A 19,081-nucleotide genomic window follows, 5' to 3' on the forward strand; every position below is an offset into this window, starting at 1 on the left:
GTAAATTGCATATTCTAACCGCTCTCTGGGGAAAGAAGTTTCTCCTGAATTCCTTATTGAATTTATTAGTGGCTGTCTTATATTTATGTCCTTTTTTTAGTTTTGGATTCCCCCCACAAGTTTGCTGCCATTGCTGAATTTCCCTGCACGAGTGGATGTCCCATTGGGTTGCCCATAGAAAATCAGGACAAAGCAGGTTTCCCTCCCTTAGTGCTGCTCTAAGTATAGGTGTGGGAATCTACAAACCACTGGAGCTAATGAAGCTCCATTTAGTGGTAGAAGTGTGTAAGTACAGATGGGCCTGTGTGACCGGTAACTTTATAGGAGCATCCTATTAAGATGCCACTTGGACGCAGGACAGAATGGTGATGCCCAATTAAGGACTATGTGACGCACAGCAAATTTAGTATCAGATTTATTTCATGTTCCCAACAAGCCCTCAGTTGCCACGCCATCTGCCTCTGATTGCAGCTGGAGCACAGTTGCGAATCATCCTGATGTGGTGGTCACATGATTTTTAAAAATATAAAATTGGGGCTAACTTGTAATGTTGGGGAGGAGCTAGGTCGACACTGCAGGGCTTGACAGACGATCTGAGTGACTGCTGTATAGTTAGCAGCGTGTCAGAGTATAACTGGCAACTTGCGACCTTTTAAATAGTCTGTGGCAGGGTCTTTCCGGCATTTAGTTACATCGACAGTGATTGACTGCCTGGAATACCGCAAACTTATCTGAACTGCTGCATTCAGCAAAAGCAGAAAGTAATGTTTTTTTTTAAAAAAAAACATGAAAGTTATTAGTTCCTTCTGCTGAAGAACTTCGCTCAGCAACTCTGTGATGCAGTGGTTTTTAGCTTGCTTGAATCTGCTGATGGCTGGTTCTCTTTTAGATTAACTAGCAGACGCAGGGAAATTCCTGCCTCTTTGAGCCGACTAATTTTGTGAGTTTCCAGCTCGTGCACCGTGACGCTGTAGCCACCACCAGCGCGGCGGGACCACCAGCGCGGCGGGACCACCAGCGCGCCGGGACCCCCAGCGCGGCGGGACCACTTATGTACCAGGAGTTGCATTATTGCAGTAATAATCAAATACAATGAAAATAAACACTTAAAGCAGCTTTTTTTTTTAAAGAGGTGCCACTGATAATAGCACTGGGATGCAGAAAGTGTTCTATTTGACAACTGGCTGCAATTAGGCAAAGAATGTAGTCCCCTGGAGATTTTCCTTTGTGTTGCAGCAGTGTTTGTTCATTCTTTCCATCCCCACTCCCCTTACAGATTCGATAACTACTCTGCCAATGTGATGGTTGATGGGAAACCAGTGAACCTGGGGCTGTGGGATACAGCCGGGCAAGAGGATTATGATCGACTCCGACCGCTCTCTTACCCACAGACCGTACGTGGATCTCCTTTTCACAATTACGTTTCGTTAATCGGGTAGAATGACGACCGGGTCCCGAGGGCTCCCCTGGTGGCTCGGTCGGTAACTGCTGCTGCCCACTGTAACGCTGAACCAAACGCGCCAGATCCCAGGGACGTGGAGTGAGGAGATTGGGGTGGGTGAAAATCAGCCCGGGGTCCCTGCTCCCGATTGCTACCCGTTGACTGCTGCTGGAAGGTGCATGCACGTGGATATGTAGTGAGTTCTCTGTTGTGCTGGCCCCCCACGGTCAAATAGCCAACCCTAAACGCTCACTGTTGAGGCTTGTGTGTGAAGAATGGTTATTTGGGTTGGGCGCTGGAGAGTGGCGGGCAATTGTGTCACTTTATCCCAGTGTGCGTAAGTGAGTTTGGCAGGCGAAATGGGGATGGTGGGTGGGGAGGAGGAGAGAAAGGAAAAGAAAAAAAAAATTGGGAGGGGGGGGAAATTGAAAGGAACCTTTTGAATGATTCAACAGCCAAGTCCAGGGAAATACCTGTCTCCTTGGGCTGACCTGTTTTTGTAGGCGAGTCTTATCCTGGGCCTCTTTCCCTGCAGTGCCGATGTGACAATTTATTTTCCTTTCTTTCTTTCTAGGATGTATTCTTGATCTGCTTTTCATTGGTCAGTCCTGCATCGTTTGAAAATGTTCGCGCCAAGGTAAGTGTCAAGGCGTTTCTTATCTTTAGCAGTCATGCTTTTTGTCTACCAGTGCAATACTTGTTCTTGACTGACAGCTGTTCAATCACATCTGTATGGCTGCAATTTAAGAGGAGAGCCTGGGTTCCAAGACATCGCTGCTTAATATATGGAACATTGCTCCAATCTTGCTTTGATAATTCCCGGGTGTGTTGGAATTGTTTTTGTGTTTGATTTCAAAATGGCCGCCGTTGGCTGCCCAGGCAGTGGCCTTGGCTACTTTGTAGAAAATGTTAGTAAGCTTTTTTGCCACCAAACATTCCTTGGTGGCTTTTAGCTATTCAGTACATTAACTGGAGGTTATCACAAGCTTGGAGTGTGAGATGAGTGCAGATGCAGCACACCACACATTGTGCAAAATTGTATAATATTTTATGTTGTTTCCCTTTGTATTTAAAACCGATCTGTTGTTCATCAAGATGTGAAACTGCAGTGTTGGGGACAGTGGCTTCTCTTTTTTTTCCCCCACCCCCCCCCCCCCCCATTTGACCTCAACGGATATTTTGTACCTAACCCGCCTGGTGGGAACCAGACTAAATTGGATTAGCTGGTCACTTACCTTCTGTTTTAAAGTCAGGAGGAGATCTTCCCAATAGCTAGGCTGGAATGTAATTATCAATAAAAGTATATCAAATTGAGCAATTGAAACCCCTGCAAAAAAAAACTGACTTTGTTTATCTTTTTAAAAAAAATAAACACTTTGGGAATTAAAAAGAATGAAGCACACAGAATTCACTCTACTCCGTAGTATCTCAAAAGCATCCAGCACTGTTTAGGTCCATTTGTCTATATGCATGTAACCATTCTTCAGAATAGTTGAAACAAAGCTTGCATGTTTTCTTTGACATTTTATTATACTTACTGTGGTGGGCCTGGCGGGCAGGTTTACTGTGGTGGGCCTTCAGTCCAGTTTCTAGTGACGTTTATCCACAGCACAAGACTCCCCGTATAATTTAGCACTGATGGTTAGTCTCATTTAGAGGTAGAGGGTGACTGGAATGGGAAAGTTCATTCTGCTGTTGTAGGGGTGCCCTGGGCTAAAGTATATCTTTGGAGCAGAGTAGAGAGAGTTTCACTCTGCATCCACCTGACCCGGAAGAGCTTCTTGTTGACCCCCTGAGTATCCAAAGTGATGCTGCTGGTCTTGAGCACCACCAAAAAAAAATCGGTAAAAACCACAATGAGATTGCTACGGCTTGCTGCTGTGGCAAGTTGGGGACGGGCACGGCAGTCTGGTGGTTGACGAACTGAGGAGTTGGTACCAGTTAGCTGACCATTGTGTTCTTGTTCTCTCAGTGGTATCCTGAGGTGAGGCATCACTGTCCTAGTACTCCCATAATCCTCGTAGGCACCAAACTGGACTTGAGGGACGACAAAGATACCATCGAGAAATTGAAGGAAAAGAAGCTGGCGCCAATCACCTACCCGCAAGGGCTCGCAATGACAAAAGAAATCGGTACGGTTTCTCCTTTTTCTGGGACAATACAGTGTGCACCACGTAACTGGTGCAAAGTTGATGTTCGTGGTGGCTTTTGACTGTTAGTAAATGGGAGTAATTTAACCAGTGCGACTTGATGAGGCTTTGATGACCAACAACTTGCATTTATGTAGCAACTTTTAATGCAGTAAAACATCCCAAGGCCCTTCACAGGAGCGTTATCAGACAAAATTTGACACCAAGCCGCATGAGCTATTAGGACAGGTGACCAAAAGCTTGGTCAAAGAGAGGTTTTAAGGAGTGTCCTAAAGGAGGAGAATTGTAAACAATATTATTTGAAATTCACAAGCTTTCGGAGGCTTCCTCCTTCCTCAGGCGAATGTTGTGGAAATGAAATCCTCGAACCCTTCGCATTTAAAGGAGGAGAGGCAGAGAGGTTTAGAAAGGGAATTCCAGAGTTTAGGGCCGAGGCAGCTGAAAGCACTGCCGCCAATGGTGGAGCGATGGAAATCGGGGATAGGCAAGAGGCCAGAATTGGGGCACCGCAGAGATCTCGGAGGGTTGTAGGGCCGGAGGAGATTAGGGAGGGACGGGGCCGTGGAGAGATTTGAAAACCAGGATAATGCAGGCCTTTGTCAGAAGGGTTAATGATGTCAGGCTTTGGACATCTTGCTCAATAGGAATGAATAGTTAAAAGGGACATTTTCTTTCTAGTTCCTCATTCTCCACTGAATTGATCAGAACTGTATGAAAAAATAACTTAGATTCTCAGACACCCTTTGTTCATCTAAAAATGCTGAGCAGGGCAGGTTAGTATCAGATCGTGTACAATAGTTCCTGGAATGAGATGGTGAACAATTACGGTTGTGTCCTAGACAGTGCACTGGTTGGATATCTGATTATCTCTTGCCTTGAGTTGCCAGCATGTGCAGTGAGTGTGGATTCACTGCAAGTGTTCAAAAGGTGGCTGGACAAGTTCCTGCGAGTGGTAAGTATCTCCACCTACAAAAGATAGAAGGAAGGTGGGTCATTGGGGGGTGGGGTTAGTGTCACTAGTCAACATGGTCTCCTGGAGTTTGCTTGATTGCCTTTGGGGATCAGAGAAATTTCCCAGGTTTTTTTTTCCTCAAATTGGCTTAAGTTTTTCTTTCCTCTGGTCTTTTTGCCTCTCCAATGGATATTGTATGTGTGGAGGGGGGGGAAGAGAGAGGATGTGGGGGGAGGATGAATGGGACAGACAGCATGTAAGTTACACCATACCAGTGCGGGAGAGGCTTGAAGGTCCAGTTGGCCTTTTCCTGCCCTCTTGTATGTTGTTAACCTCCTTTCTTTCCCATTTTGGAACCTTCACCTGGTGTATTCATGTAATGCCTGCACCCAGAAGGATACAAGGTTCTAAAGCTGCAGGTTTAGCAGTAGACCCCTGGATTCCCATTCAGAGGGAGTGGGTTTCAATTCATTCTTATTAACCAGCAGAACAGAAGTACTGGGCTGGGGACCAATCTCAGGTGTCCCTCCTTCAGTGGTTACTGTACTAACAATGGTGCAATCAGCAACTCCGACCACTTTCCCTGTAGACATATAGCAAAGGGGAACCAATAAAAGGAGGAAGAACATATTTTTTTTGCCTGCTATGCCGGGGAATTGCATGAGAAACAATTACCCAATACTGACCGAGCCAGAAGTTTGCTTGCATCTGATTTGCATACTTGCAGCATTTAATCTGTTAGTTTCCGCTGGTGTTGCTAAGATTGTGGTCAAAGGTCAGCATTAGCAAAAACAGAGTTGAGTTTTTAGAATCTTCATCATACACACATACGACTAATTGAATAGCTCTTTTAATGGGCCGGTACAGGTACAATGGGCCAAATGGCCTCCTTCTGTGCTGTTAGTCCAAAGTTTCTGCTTAAATCATAGAATCTAACACCACAGCATTGTTACTGGCAATTGTTTTATTTATTTCCACTTCATTTGCACTGAAGGCGGTCGTTCACTGCTTTGAAATGATAACCAAGTGTCTTGCTGTTTGTTGATAGCTTAATCCTTTTTAGCTTACCAACACACGCAGGGGCAACTGGTGTCCTGGGGCTAACCGTCTTACTCAATTTCAGCTCGGGTTATATTGAAATGAGCCCCAATATTAGTCTCGCTGTTCGAATGTCTATGATATTAACACTTGAAAAGTATCACTGTTTTTAAAGGAACTCTGCAGGGGTGAAAGATGGAGTTTGCAAACTGAGCACTACCTGTGTTGCATTAAGTCCTTAGAAAACGAGTTGGCCCAGGGACATTTCTGTCTCCCCAGGCTGGCTGGTTTTTAGCTTGTGCTGTTTGGCTGTGAAACAAAACACAAACGTGGCATTGGGTCATTGGCATCTATCTACGGAGCAATCATAGCAGACCGGCTGGGGGGGGTGTAAATCAGTAGCCCCTATTGGAGCTGTGACTTTGATCCTGATGAGAGAGGGTAAGATGTGAAGGGACAGCAGTCCAGCAGACTCTGCTGCCCAATCTCCTTTTGGTGCCGTCCACTATCAACCTGGACGGAGGGGAAACCTTCATCTCCTTTTGGAGGTGAAGGGACAGAATTGTAACCCAGGATTGTCCAAGCTGCATCCTATGGAGCACTTGAAGCACCCATGGCCTTGCAGTCTGGCTCCTGTTAAGCCCAAGTGACTACATTTACTTGGGCTCGTGTATTTCTAACTCATTGTTTGAATTTCATGAGCCTGGAGGTTTGGAAAGGTTTGTTTTTTTTGGCACTTTTGCCTCAGATGGTGACTAAATCGTGAATCAGAACACCTCCATCTGTTCGCACTGGGAATGAGGTGCACGAACATGAATGGGAACGTGGATTTTAAACTTCACACATGGCCCCCAGGCTTCGTGGTACGAGCCTGTGATCCACGAGGATTAACGACTTGGACACTCTTTGTTCTAACGCAGCGTTTTATCCTGCGTAATTACTTTAACCACTCTGTTATCGAGCTCCTTCCAGTCAGCAAATGCACTGCTCGATGTGTGCACGGTCCACTACAGGAAGATCTGAGGTTTGATCGCCGTTCTGCTGACTTCAGGCAGAGCAGCAGTTGGGGGCTGTACGATCGTTCCTTGCACCCCAGGTTCCTGGCCATTATCCAGTGACGCTGTTGTGGATTGTGCTTGTGTGTGGATATTACCCGAGGACAGGATTAGGCTTAGCTCGGATCATCGTTGCCTCATTCCCTCGTCATCCCCCACCACCATGGCAGCCCATCAACATTCAATGTCTAGGCTGGCGCATAACATCTTGGCACAGGTGGATCCTTATCCCACTTTTAGGGGAGGAAATTTGGCAGGGGGTGGGGGGATGCAGTGGAGGTTGCAGGAGGCAAACTGGTTACTGGTAATGAAGGAGTTTTATACTTTGGTTATGTCCTCATTCAGTACAGGATGTTGGTAATGTGCTTTACTTTGTGTTGCAATCCTGTGTACATTTGGAGCAGGCTGGTGCCTCACCCTGCTTCCGGTTTTACACTTGTTTCTGGATTTAACCACACAGTTATCTCTGCAACTGCAGCTTACAGAATAATTAGTACTGCAACAAAAACCGGCCATTTGGCCCATCAGGTACGCACTGTTATTTTTTTGTTCCAGATGAGCCACCTAGTCTAATACCCCACACCTGCATGCGCTCTGCACCCTTTCTCAAGTAACTATATTAAATTCCCTTATGTGAATTTTAAATATATTGGAGCTATGCAACTTTTAAGAGCCTTCACTTTGTTTTGTTTCCCTCGATGGGAGATCACTGTTTGTTTTGTTTCCCTCGATGGGAGATGGGCTCTTTTTTTCTCTCCGTCCAATTCTCCCGCTGCCTGTACTGAAGGCACTGACTCATGCGAGGTTACGGTCCCACAGGCACTGGCTGATCTCCGATAGCTCATCCGTGAGGCCATCCATGTATGAGCCTAGATGGCGCACGTTGGCTATTCAACTATGGGAGGGGCACTAGAGTCAAGCCAGCTCCCAGATGGCGAGATTGTGAGGAGGTTTTTAAAAGGAGAGAGTGATAAAGATGCAGTGGGGATAAGGGAGGGAATGTGAGTGTGGGAGCCAGGCCCTTTACATTGCCAGCAATTCCAGGTGGATATAAAAGATCCCATAGCACTATTTCAAAGAAGAGCAGGGGTCCTGGCCAATATTTATCTCTCAACCAACATCACTAAAAACAGATTATCTGATCATTATCATATTGTTTGTGGGACCTTGCTGTGTGCAAATTGGCTGCTGTGTTTGCTGCATTACAACAATGGCTGCACTTCGAAAAAAAGTACTTAATTGACTGTAAAGCACTTTGGGACGCCCTGAGGTTGTGAAAGACGCTGTATAAATGCAAGTTCTTTCTCTTTTTACCTATTTTGATGTGTCACTTCAAAAATTAAACACACTTTCATATGTGCAAGTCTGTCCCACCAGCTTTAATCATAAATTACACTCCTAACATTTCCATTATGATAATTCTGCTGGAGCTATTTTGGTTTGTGTCTCCTTTTTCATGATCTGTTACTAGGCCCATTGCCCTACTCCATCTATTTTTTTTCCCCTATTTTCCTCTGTGCTTTTTGTTCCCAAAAGCTTCCAGAATGTGACGACGACCAAACGGTCCTCCCTCGTTCAAGCTTTCTTTGCCCATTCCTGACTTATCTTAACACTTTCCACCTCACTGTGAGCCACACTGGCAGGAGAAGGCCTCGGGCTCGCTCCCTCTCCTATGCTGTGGCCGTGGTTATACCACCACCTGGTGGCTGGAGTTGAGCATCGATGATGCACCCTGGTTCTGTTGGACTGTGTGACCAGGGGGTACAAATGATGCCGGGGTTGTCTACTTTTGCTAAGTAGAAGAAATGGAGTTGGAATCATGACTTGACTTCTGATGTTTGCTACTGAAGGTCATTCATCAAAAATCTTCAATGCCTCCATGTCATAGGGTACAGAGTTAGGGGGGAGAAAACAGACTTTTGATGTCGAATTTACAACTCTTTGGGCGGTGCACTGAAAAGTTCGACTGACTGGGCCAAAGTTAGATCGGTGGGAGCTTTAAATGGTGCCCTAACCTTGGACGCTGCAGCACTAGTGAGCAGAAATGAGAGCAACTCCATTTCCCACTGAAATGGGCGTCTGTTCTGCTTGTGAGGCTCTGTTGAATGGTGTCTGTCCATTTGTATTATAATAGTGCAATAAACCTGGTGACTTAAAACAGACCTCTATGAAGGTGATTCAAAATAAGTTCATTTGAGATTTACAGAAGATGATTTTCTGCACTGTGGGGTTGGGGAAGAGCAGGGAAATCCTCATCCTTGTGTTCAAATCCCTCCATGGCCTCACCCCTCCCTATCTCTCTAACCTCCTACAACCCTCCGAGATCTCTGCGCTCCTCCAATTCAGGCCTCTTGTGCATCCCCAAATTTCCATCGCTCCACCATTGGCGGCCGTGCCTTCAGCTGCCTAGGCCCTAAGCTCTGGAATTCCCTCTAAACCTCTCTGCCTCTCTCTCTCTCTCTCTCTCTCTCTACCTTTTTAAGACGCTCCTTTAAAACCTTTGACCAAGCTTTTGATCACCTGTCCTAATACCTCCTTCCGTGGCTCGGTGTGAAATTTTTGCCTGATTGCGCTCCTGCCTTGGGACGTTTAAGGTGCTACATAAATGCAAGCAGTTGTTGTTTGACCCCTGGCCTCACTACAGTTCCAGACGCTGAGAAGGTAACGGCACAGTCCTGCTGTAGGGGAGTGGGCACTGAGTTACTGGAGCAGTCTTCGTGAGAAAAACATCTGACCTGAAATTCTCAAAAAAAAAATGTTATCGGCCGCTTCAGTTGTCAAGGTGATTGCTGATTTTTTTTTTTCCCTTTTTTTGAAAAAGGTTCCATGAGGTACCTCGAGTGCTCAGCTCTCACACAGCGAGGGCTAAAGACCGTGTTTGACGAGGCCATCCGTGCCGTGCTGTGCCCAGCCCCTGAAGAAAGGTCGAAGAAGAAGTGCCTGCTACTGTAATGGTAATTTTCTTTTCCGCCACTAGTTTTTTAAAAAATATTTTCGCAGCTTAAAACCACAAAGGGGAAAAACGAGCTGGAAAAGCGAGGAACATGGAGCGCAGACTGGAAGAACACGCCATCGTTCAGTTTATCTCTCCTTAAGCCCCTCCTCCCACACACTTTAAACATGAGGGTTGGATGTTGCCAGTTAATGTTAAATTGCTGCCTACTTTGGCAGTATATTTTTCAGGCAGTCCAGACATCGAGATTAGGAACAGTTGAGGTCGAAGATCAGCCATGATCTTATTGAATGGCGGAGCAGGCTCGAGGGGCCGGATGGCCTGCTCCTGCTCCTGTTGCTTATATCCTTATGTAGGAGTAGGCCACTCAGCCCCTCTTGCCTGCTCTGCCATTCAGTCAGATCACGGCTGATCTGTATCTTAACTCCATTTATTCCCCTTTGCTCCATATCCCTTGATACCCTTGCCCAACAAAAAAACCTATCAATCGCAGCCTTGAAAGCTCTAATTGTCCCCCAGCATCCAGAGTCTTTCAGGGGAAGAGAGTTCCAGATTTATACTCCCCTTTGTGTGGAAAAAGTGCTTCCTGATTTCTCTCCTAAATGGCCTAACTGTAATTTTAAGGAGATTCCCCCACCAGAGGAAATGGTTTCTCTGTATCTACCCTGTCAAATCTCCTTATCATTTTAAACACCTCCTATCAGACCACCCCTCAATCTTCTAAACTCGAGGGAATACAAGTCACGTTTATTGTGCGTGTGCCCCTCCTGTTGTGCTGCACGTACACAAACACCCCTCCTCCTGTTGCCCCGGCCATGGCCTGTCTCCACCCTTGGTGTACGGTCTCCCCCGACCCTACCTCCCGGCCTGTCCCCAGCCCTTTGGCTCTGGTCCCCTTTTTGCATTCTCCTGGCTCCATCAGCGATGGCAGAGCTTCATCCTAGCTCTCGCCCTCCACCCTTTTTTTTTTTAAAAAGCTTTCTCCAAGTTGAAGCAAATGGCACCAAACTTTGTTGCCCTGAGCTGAGCTTCAAAACCTATATTCTATCCATCACCAAGACCACTGATTTCCATCTTTCCTCTTGCCTCACCCCACTCCCTGCACCATTGACCTCATCACTCAGGTGAAGCGCCTTGGGACGTTTTACTACGTTAAAGACGCTGTATAAATGCAAGTAGTTCACTGTCCTAAATCTCTTGCATTTAATCTTGTATCTCTATCCCCTCATTCTGGACCAGCCCCTCCCCACTGGAAACAGTCTCTTTCTATCCACTTGGTCCCATCCCTTCATCATTTTAAACTTCTATCAAATCACCCTGTAATCTCCTCTCTCCTAATGAAAACAGTCCCAACTTTTCAAGTCTGTGTCTCCATATTGGTACTTCCTCAAATCTGGCAAAATCTTAGTGAATCTGTGCTTTACCCTCTCTGTTGCCTCAACATCCGATACTGCGGAGCCCCAAAACTGCACTTCCGGAAGTCCAGAGGGTGTGTTGAATGCAAATTCTTTTTCCTGCCTCAGAATTTCCCACTTCAGTCACAAAAAATACTGCAGTAGCTCCTCCTGACACCAGAGGGTGCTGTCGGCAACGTTTTCCGCACAGCTGGGACACGGGCCTCTCCGATTTACGTGGCCTGATTTTAACGTCTGGCGCTGGCGGGAAAACAGGGGGTTGGTGACTTTAGTCAGTGAGCCGGGGGGTGGAGGAGAGATTTCAAGCTTGAGAGCAGTGCACCCTGACTTGGCTGTAACTCCTTTTCCATTTCTCTTATCGTTTCAGTTGCACGGTGAGCCATTTATCCTGATCAAGCCAAAGGAATGTACCAAAAGGATTCAGTTGGAGCCCAGTGTGCTGGATTTGCGATGCAATCTTTGTAACATATTTGGGGGATGTAACATTACGGTTTTAGTTACTTTTTTTAAAAAAAAAAATATTTTTGCTGCTTTTTCTTTGTAAATTGTGCGTAGTTTATTAAGACAAAAGAAATGGGTTTATTTTTGCTTGTGTATTCAATATTAATCCTGTCCTACTCGAGGGTCCAACAGTCCCATTAATTGAAATTGTTCGTTCCTTCAGCTTGATGTGTTAAAATCTAGCTCAAAATATGTGAAACAAAAACTTTTTTTTATTCTTCCTGGGCCCTCCTACGCTTCTTGCTAAGCCAGTGGCCAATTATCCACTCGTGGAACATCTGCTAGAGGCAGCTGGGATAACCCAATTATCCTCTTGAGTTTGTAAAGCATTTAAAACTTTGCCTCAAAGTACATCCTCAGTCACCATTTTATTGCCAAGTGTTGCAAATTTTGACCAGTAATTTGTTTTTATCTTATTTTAAAATTTCTGTCCGTGAAATTTGTGCGCAAGGTGATGTTTATAAGAAGGAGGGGGCCCTTATCCGATTGCACCAAATGTCGGCATCGAGCACTCCCAGGTTAGCTACAGCACAGTTAGATACCCAGCAAAGCTCTACCTGCGATGTAGGACCGTGAGGCAGAAATTAATGCCTTCTGGACAAACCCCTTTTAAGCATAGCTGAAATATAAAACAACAAAAAAGACAGAACCATGTTATAAATATATAAAACATGGCCCTTGTGCTTGTGTTTCTTCCTTCTGGTTTAAAATCCGGTCATGGGATAGATTTTTAACTAGAACGGGTGCAGGTGGTGGGGTCATAAGTTGTTTGTGGCGGTGTGGCACTGCATTTTGCCCCCCACCATCTTTCCTTGCCTTAGTTCAGGCACGGAGGGGGGGGCCACCCATCCCCTGGCAGGCAGGGGCCTACTTTACTTCGAAAAGTATTTTAACTTTGGGATTTAGAAGATGAGCGACGGTGGGAGTCCGCGGAGTGGCCACGGTAAGTTGTTATTCTAAAAATCACTTAACTGTGGAATCTTTGTGGGCCAGGAGGAGCAGGAATGCTCCCCCCACCCCCCCCCCCCCTTCCCGGGGCCTCCCCCAGCCCCCTCCTTGCCTTGCCTCTCCCAGCACAGACACCAGCTTCCAAAGCCCTCCCAGCGCTGATTTTATGCCAGGGGACTGTTCCCTCGGGGGGGCCAACCCCCCCCCACCCCGGACCGGGTTTCTGCTCCCCGCCCGCAGGCCACAACCTTGCTCCAGCAGGGTTTGGGGCGGGAGACTGCCCTGAATTATTTAAACGAGGCCCGGGGAGTTAAAATTGGCTTCCCTTGGGGGTTTCCCTCTCTTCCCCCCCCCTGCACCCCCGCCTGCCACAAATGCGCCTCTGGTTAAAAGTGAGCCCCCCTCCCCAGTATCAAACAACAATGCATTAGTGACCCAGTACCCCTCATGCAATTCATTCTTTCTCCACTGCAATTTCCAGTTGGGCTGCCTCCAAATTGTCGTATCCCATATCTGGAGTCCTTTTTCTCTTTCAGAATATTAGCTATATTCGCTTCATTGCAGTATTTTTTGATACAATATACAACTATTATATAAAGTCACTCAGCTCTGTGTATCTTGCAACTTGCGTCACAGCTCGTGGGTTCAAAATTGCTAGAAGTTGAATAATTTGGTATGAATCTGTCCGTTCTTTTCTAAGAAAATAAAATCTGCACTCCGAATCGGTGACCTTCTCGTTTTTTTTTTATTTGTTCCTCTTTTGTTTTCTAACCACCCACTTCAATTTTTTAATTTGAACCTTCCTCGGTTAGTGTGTTAAACGTTGATTTCAGTTCTAACCCCCTGCTTTGGATTTTCTCCCCTCCTCTCCTGAAGGTGCTGATTCACACTGGGGTATTTGTTCCACTGGTGCTGGTCCCCTTGCAGCTCTTTTAAAAAGAGAGGACAAAGACGGACGTGCATTTATATAGCGCCTTTCACATCCTCAGAGCGTCCCAAAGTGCTTTACAGCCAACTAAGTACTTTTGAAGTGTAGTCACTGTGTTGTAATGTAGGAAACCCAGCCAATTTGCATCCAGCAAGCTCCCACAAACAGCAATGTGATAATGACCAGATAATTTTTTTTTTTAGTAATGTTTGTTGAGGGATAAATATTGGCCAGGACACCGGGGGAGGACTCCCCCTGCTCTTCTTCAAAATGATGCCGTGGGTTCTCCTTAACCAAAGAGATTTAAGATGAGGGAAAGAATCAGAACGAGTGACGGAGGAGGTGAATTAAGAGTCAAATTAGATACAGAAATAGAGAGCGAGGGAAAGGAAGATGGGATTAAGAGACAGAAAGGAAAAGTATGAAGAAAAAATTAAAACTTAGAAAGCCTGTAGGAACTACTGTAGAAGTGAGACTCCACAGTTTCAATTGTTCCCTTTTCTGGGCCTCCAAGGTTAAATGGCATGTTAGGGACACAAATCACTTTGTTCACAGGGTCCTCACGATATGTAACACCAGCCCTAAATGGTTGCAGTGAGATTCATTTGTATTTATGACTCAAATCCAGCAATTTCTTGACACTAACAGGGAGGGCGAGGCAACGGTGCAAATCATCATCGAGCAAATCGCCACAAGTTGCAGCTCACGGCCTATCTCTTCCTCGCCACAAATAGATGGGTTATTTACACACTAATAACGGGGCGCGCGCGCCATTAAACTGGCCGTTATTTTCCCAGCAAATTTTCTGGGCCCGCGCCACTGGTTACTGCTTCATGAACGGGGACTGAGCTGAGGCGTGATGGCGGTGACGTTTCCGTCAGCTGGGCGTTCCAGTGGTGTCTGGGAGTCCAGCGGAGAGGGGGAAGGTGAAGGCTTCACATTCAAAAGGAACCCAAATCAATAATGACCCAGCCTCGCTTCAAAGCAGAGCTCTCCGAGCGAGAGGAAATTTTTTTTAAAAATCAGCTTCATAAAATCAAGTTGATGTGTGTGTGAATGTGAGTGACTTTAATGGTTATTGACCAAGTGCTCACTTTAGGGATCCAGCGTTGCCTTTAAAGTAGATCGTCCACAGATGAAAGTTCAAAAGACCTACAGGCTGACTTTATCTTTCAGCAACGGCGGTAAATGGGTGGTGACAGATAGGCCGACAGGTCATACACCCGCTGGATTTACCAGGATAACTGAGTACTGTGTATAAGGGGTGGCTGATTCGTTCGTCACTCAAGTTTCCCTCCTTCAGTCTGTAGGGTTGCCAACTATGGTTGGAGGCATTCCTGGAGATTTGACCACTTGACATTCTGACCACTTGACATTCTGACCACTTGACATTCTGACCACTTGACATTCTGACCACTTGACATTCTGACCACTTGACATTCTGACCACTTGACATTCTGACCACTTGACATTCTGACCACTTGACATTCTGACCATGTGACTTCGTCAAATGTTGTTACATTTACCTTTTTTATAAGGGTGGGGTCCCCTGTAGTTGGCTTTTTTTGCTTGTGGTTTTATGCTAGCAGCTCTTAGAAGTTCCAAGAACCATGAGGCCAACCGAGGGCGGGGGGCCGGAGAGGAGAAACCGAGGGCGGAGAGGGGAAACCATAGGTGGGAATAACTTTGATTCCACCAGTAACTAATGGTAGCTCACTGAAATTGCACTGGTAACTAACCGTAATAGTGGTAACACTCTGATTCCCCTCATAACCAACATTCATCGAAAAACTCACTGCCTGTATGTAACTGGTAGGTGTGATGCCCCACTATCCTACCTGTAAGCCCCATTGCTTTGTTGCATCAACAAATACTCTGTACATGCCAAGGCACTAATACTCCCCCTCCATAATATCTTGTTTCCATGGCAACATTGCTCCCTCGAAGGTTCCTGAGGACAGGTGTCAAAATATACTGAAAGAGGCTTTAATGCCTTCTCGGGGGAGAAAATAACAGTTGCCTGACATTTCCAATCATTAAGGAGGAGGAAAGAAAAGGACCGTCAGTCTTCTCCATTTGACTATATCTGCCACAAATACAGCAGGGTTTAAAACCAAACTGAGTAAAGGGTCATAGATCGGTTTTTCATCTTTATCATGACTCAGCTCTCTCCCCCTCCTTGCCCCTTGCTGGGGTTCAATGCCAAGGGTGCTGGCTGCCCTCCGCTACCTTGTCTAAGTGGGCAAGTCAGCGTCAGTGGACAATTTGACTATGGGAGGCGTCGCAGTTGAGCCAGAGACTGCTCCCGCCTGACCTGCCCGCGCATGGTCTTTGCAGAAAACGTCGCCCGGGAAGCGATCGGTAGGGTAGGGGCCCTCCCTAACGCACAGGGGCTGAAATTGCTGCGCTCTGGCTTACAGGCGACCCGATAGAGGTTTATAAAATAACCAAAGGTTGGATAGCGTGCCTATTGAGATAGTTCCAGTTTGACAGATTGGGGAGGACCACAGGACACAAGTTTAAACCATGTAAGAGTAAGAATAGACTGGATGTTGGGCTGTTCCTCTTTCCCAGAGGGTAGTGAGTCTCGAATATATGGCCGGCTGGTGTGCTGGGTGCCGACTCTCTGCCTTCAAGAGGGAGCTGGGCTGGGTTCTGACTGGGGCAGAGATCGCATCATATAGAAGGTAAGTGTCTTTATTGATAACACTTGGTCCGTGTGATCTCCTGGACTGGTTTCGATCACCTGAAGGGGGTTCGGAGAGGAATTTTCCAGAGTATTTTTTTTTTCCCTTTTTGGACCGCGGTTTGCCTCTGATTTTAATTTGCTGCCCTGAGGCGATTACAAGGCTGTGGGGGTGGGGGGAGTGTCCAGTTATGATGCTCCAGGTATTACGAGCGTTCGACAGACTTGATGGACCAGCTTGGCTTTTCCTGCCTGTCATTTCCACATGTTCCTATGTACCTCAACTGAAATCAGATTGCGGCCCCCTCCCCACCAAAGCCGCATCATTATTTTTTTTTCACCGGTGGGGGTTGAGGCTTGTAAGTGCGACACATGCTGAGCCATACAAACCAGGAGGATCCCAGATTCGCTCCTTGGCCTCTCGGCAGAATAAAAAATAAGTAAGACACCAGCATTGGGCCTGTGCTCTCAATGCTCACGGTCGCATGGCGTACGCATGTGAACTTTAACCCTTTTGTGCGTGAGACGGCAAGCAGAGTGTGCCAGTGTTTTTCGATCGCTGTGCGTGCTTTACTGCCTTGATTACTGAACGGTGGCAGACGGTCGTTAAGTACACGTACCCTGTATTGTGTGTGAGACGTTCGCGACTAAAATTAGTGTGTGGCTAAAACGCTGCCACCATAGCCGCGGCTGTGGCTCGTCAGCGATGCCTCAGACCTCGTTTTATATCACAGCGTTGCCTGTGAAGTAATGTCCAAATATTACTGACCAGAGCTTGAGAGAGGGACAGAGCGTGACTGATGGGGAGACGGAGCTGTCCTATTGGAATGGACACAGTAATCCTCCAGTCATTCCTTCGTGCAGTGAGCCGCTGGGATCTGGAACGCACTGCCTGAAAGGGTGGTGGAAGCAGATTTCAAAAAAGGGAATCGATGAATACTTGAAGGGGAAGAATTTGCAGGGCTATGGGGAAAAGAAGCAGGGGGGAGTGGGGCTAATTGGATAGCTCTTTCAAAAAGCCGGCACAGGCATGATGGGCTGAATGGCCTCCTGCTGTGCTGTTCCAGTCTATGATGCTGTGATTTCCCCCCCCCCCGCAGTGATAATTACATGTAAACGTTGTTTAAAGAAAGCGGTCCCTCTTTCTAGCTGTCTCTTTTGGTTGTTTGTTGGCATCAGGTGCCACTCTTTTCCTGACAGTTGTTTGTCATTTTCCTCTCAGCAGTCGGTGTTCCCGTGACGTAGTTTTATTTTCGCGAGATGTCCGCACTTCTCCCCCGAGGCGCCATCTGCCACCTCGAAACGATCGCCCCTTCCCCCACCTCCCGGCTTGAATGACAGGCAACTTCCACTGGATGCCTTCCACTTTATAATTCTCTCTCTCTCACACACACACACACACACACACACACACACACACCCCAAAGTGAGAGACATTCGCACTGGGGAATTGAACACTTTCCATTTCAGGCACCTCAGCAACCCCCAGGCCGGGTAGATCACAGTTAGAAGCAAAGCAAAGCTTCCCTCTCCTCAACCCAACAATAAAAAGAAAAACTTGCATTTATATAGCGCCTTTCACAACCCCAGGACTGCCTGAAGTGCTTTACAGCCAATGAAAGTACTTTTTGAAGTGTAGTCACTGTTGTAATGTAGGAAACGTGGCAGCCAATTTGTGCACAGCAAGATCCCACAAACAGCAACGTGATAATGACCAGATAATCTGTTTATTAGTGATGTTGGTTGAGGGATAAATAGTGGCCAGGACACCCCCCCCCCGTGCTCTTAGAAATAGTGCCACAGGATCTTTTACGTCCATCTGAGAGGGCAGACGCGGTCTCAGTTTGAAGTCTCATCCGAAAGACGGCACCTCAGACAGTGCAGCGCTCCCCCAGTACTGCACTGGGAGCGTCAGCCTGGATTTTGTGCTCAAGTCTCTGGAGTGTGCCCCCTATTGCACCAGTCTGCCTCTGTAAAGCAAGATTAGTGCCAAATTATGGCAATTGCCAATTGAAGGGTTGGGGCTGTCAAAAATGTATTTCACATTGAACCTTTACAGACAGCAGATAAAGGTAACCTTTGCCTGCCTGTCTGTCCGGGCTGGACTTGAGATCCAAAGAGTCACTAAGGCACCTGGATTATAAATGCCACAGTTTGCCTCTTTCCCCCCATCATCCTGCCACTGTCAGCCTCTCTGCACCATCTGACTACAGAGGGGCCCCTTGATATGAATGCCGGCCCACAGTCACACAATTATAGGCGAAAATCTGTCGAGCTTTTAAAAGAACCGCAGGGCAAGTTATGTTACATTGTGCACTTCCCCCTGAGCTCTGTGAAGAAAAAAAGATTAGCATAATTGGGTTATTAGCACTTAAAAATATGGATGAATGGTATAAAAAGAATGAGGGAAGAAACTGCAAGAAGGGTTAAGTTCCAGATTAGAAAAATAAACTGCTCCCACGCACTGCCCACACTTAACTCAATCGAAGAAGTCTAGTGTTTTTAAGTACTCACCATAGAGATCGGACCACAGCTCTTTTAAAATGCTACATCGATTCTCAGTCATAAATTGGGTTTAACAGGTGCTCGCACAGAAGGGGATTATTGAAACTGCTTGACTGAATTAATCTACATGATGTTAGTCGATTTTAAGAATACATTAGAGTTGACTGCTCTGACGGGCACTGTGAAACCGGAGAATTAATAGGCATCTGCTTTCCCAAACTGTCTTAAGCATTGATTACAGTTGATCCTGAGAAAAGTGACAGCGCAAAATTTGTTCGGTGAAATGGTGAGGCAGTGAATTCCAGGATCACAGGTTGGCCAGCCAGATTCCAAGATTAACTGCTCAGATTTCAAGATGGCTGCCTGGATACAGCTCTGTGCTTGTGCATGTTGCTATTCTTACTGTAATAACAAACCACATGTGCAGCACTAATGAATATTTATTGCTAACACTGCTTATCCTTCTGACTTACAGCACTGCACATGTCAAACGAACATTTTTGGATTTT

At 46.4% G+C, this 19,081-nt stretch overlaps 1 protein-coding gene across 2 annotated transcripts in view; it reads left to right on the plus strand.

The window, feature by feature from the left end:
• The window catches only part of LOC137305658 (ras-related C3 botulinum toxin substrate 1-like), a 51,675-nt gene extending 38,500 nt beyond the window's left edge, over positions 1-13,175 (plus strand). For both annotated transcript variants that reach the window (XM_067974549.1, XM_067974548.1), the window contains exons 3-7: positions 1,277-1,394; positions 2,016-2,078; positions 3,414-3,573; positions 9,458-9,590; positions 11,372-13,175. In XM_067974549.1, the coding sequence (XP_067830650.1) occupies positions 1,277-1,394; positions 2,016-2,078; positions 3,414-3,573; positions 9,458-9,588 (472 nt within the window). In that variant the 3' untranslated portion in view covers positions 9,589-9,590; positions 11,372-13,175. The remainder of the gene's footprint in view (positions 1-1,276; positions 1,395-2,015; positions 2,079-3,413; positions 3,574-9,457; positions 9,591-11,371) is intronic.
• Positions 13,176-19,081: the final 5,906 nt, after the last annotated feature.

The sequence above is a fragment of the Heptranchias perlo genome, chromosome 40 (genome assembly GCF_035084215.1).
Source record: "Heptranchias perlo isolate sHepPer1 chromosome 40, sHepPer1.hap1, whole genome shotgun sequence".
Classification (NCBI taxonomy): domain Eukaryota; kingdom Metazoa; phylum Chordata; class Chondrichthyes; order Hexanchiformes; family Hexanchidae; genus Heptranchias; species Heptranchias perlo.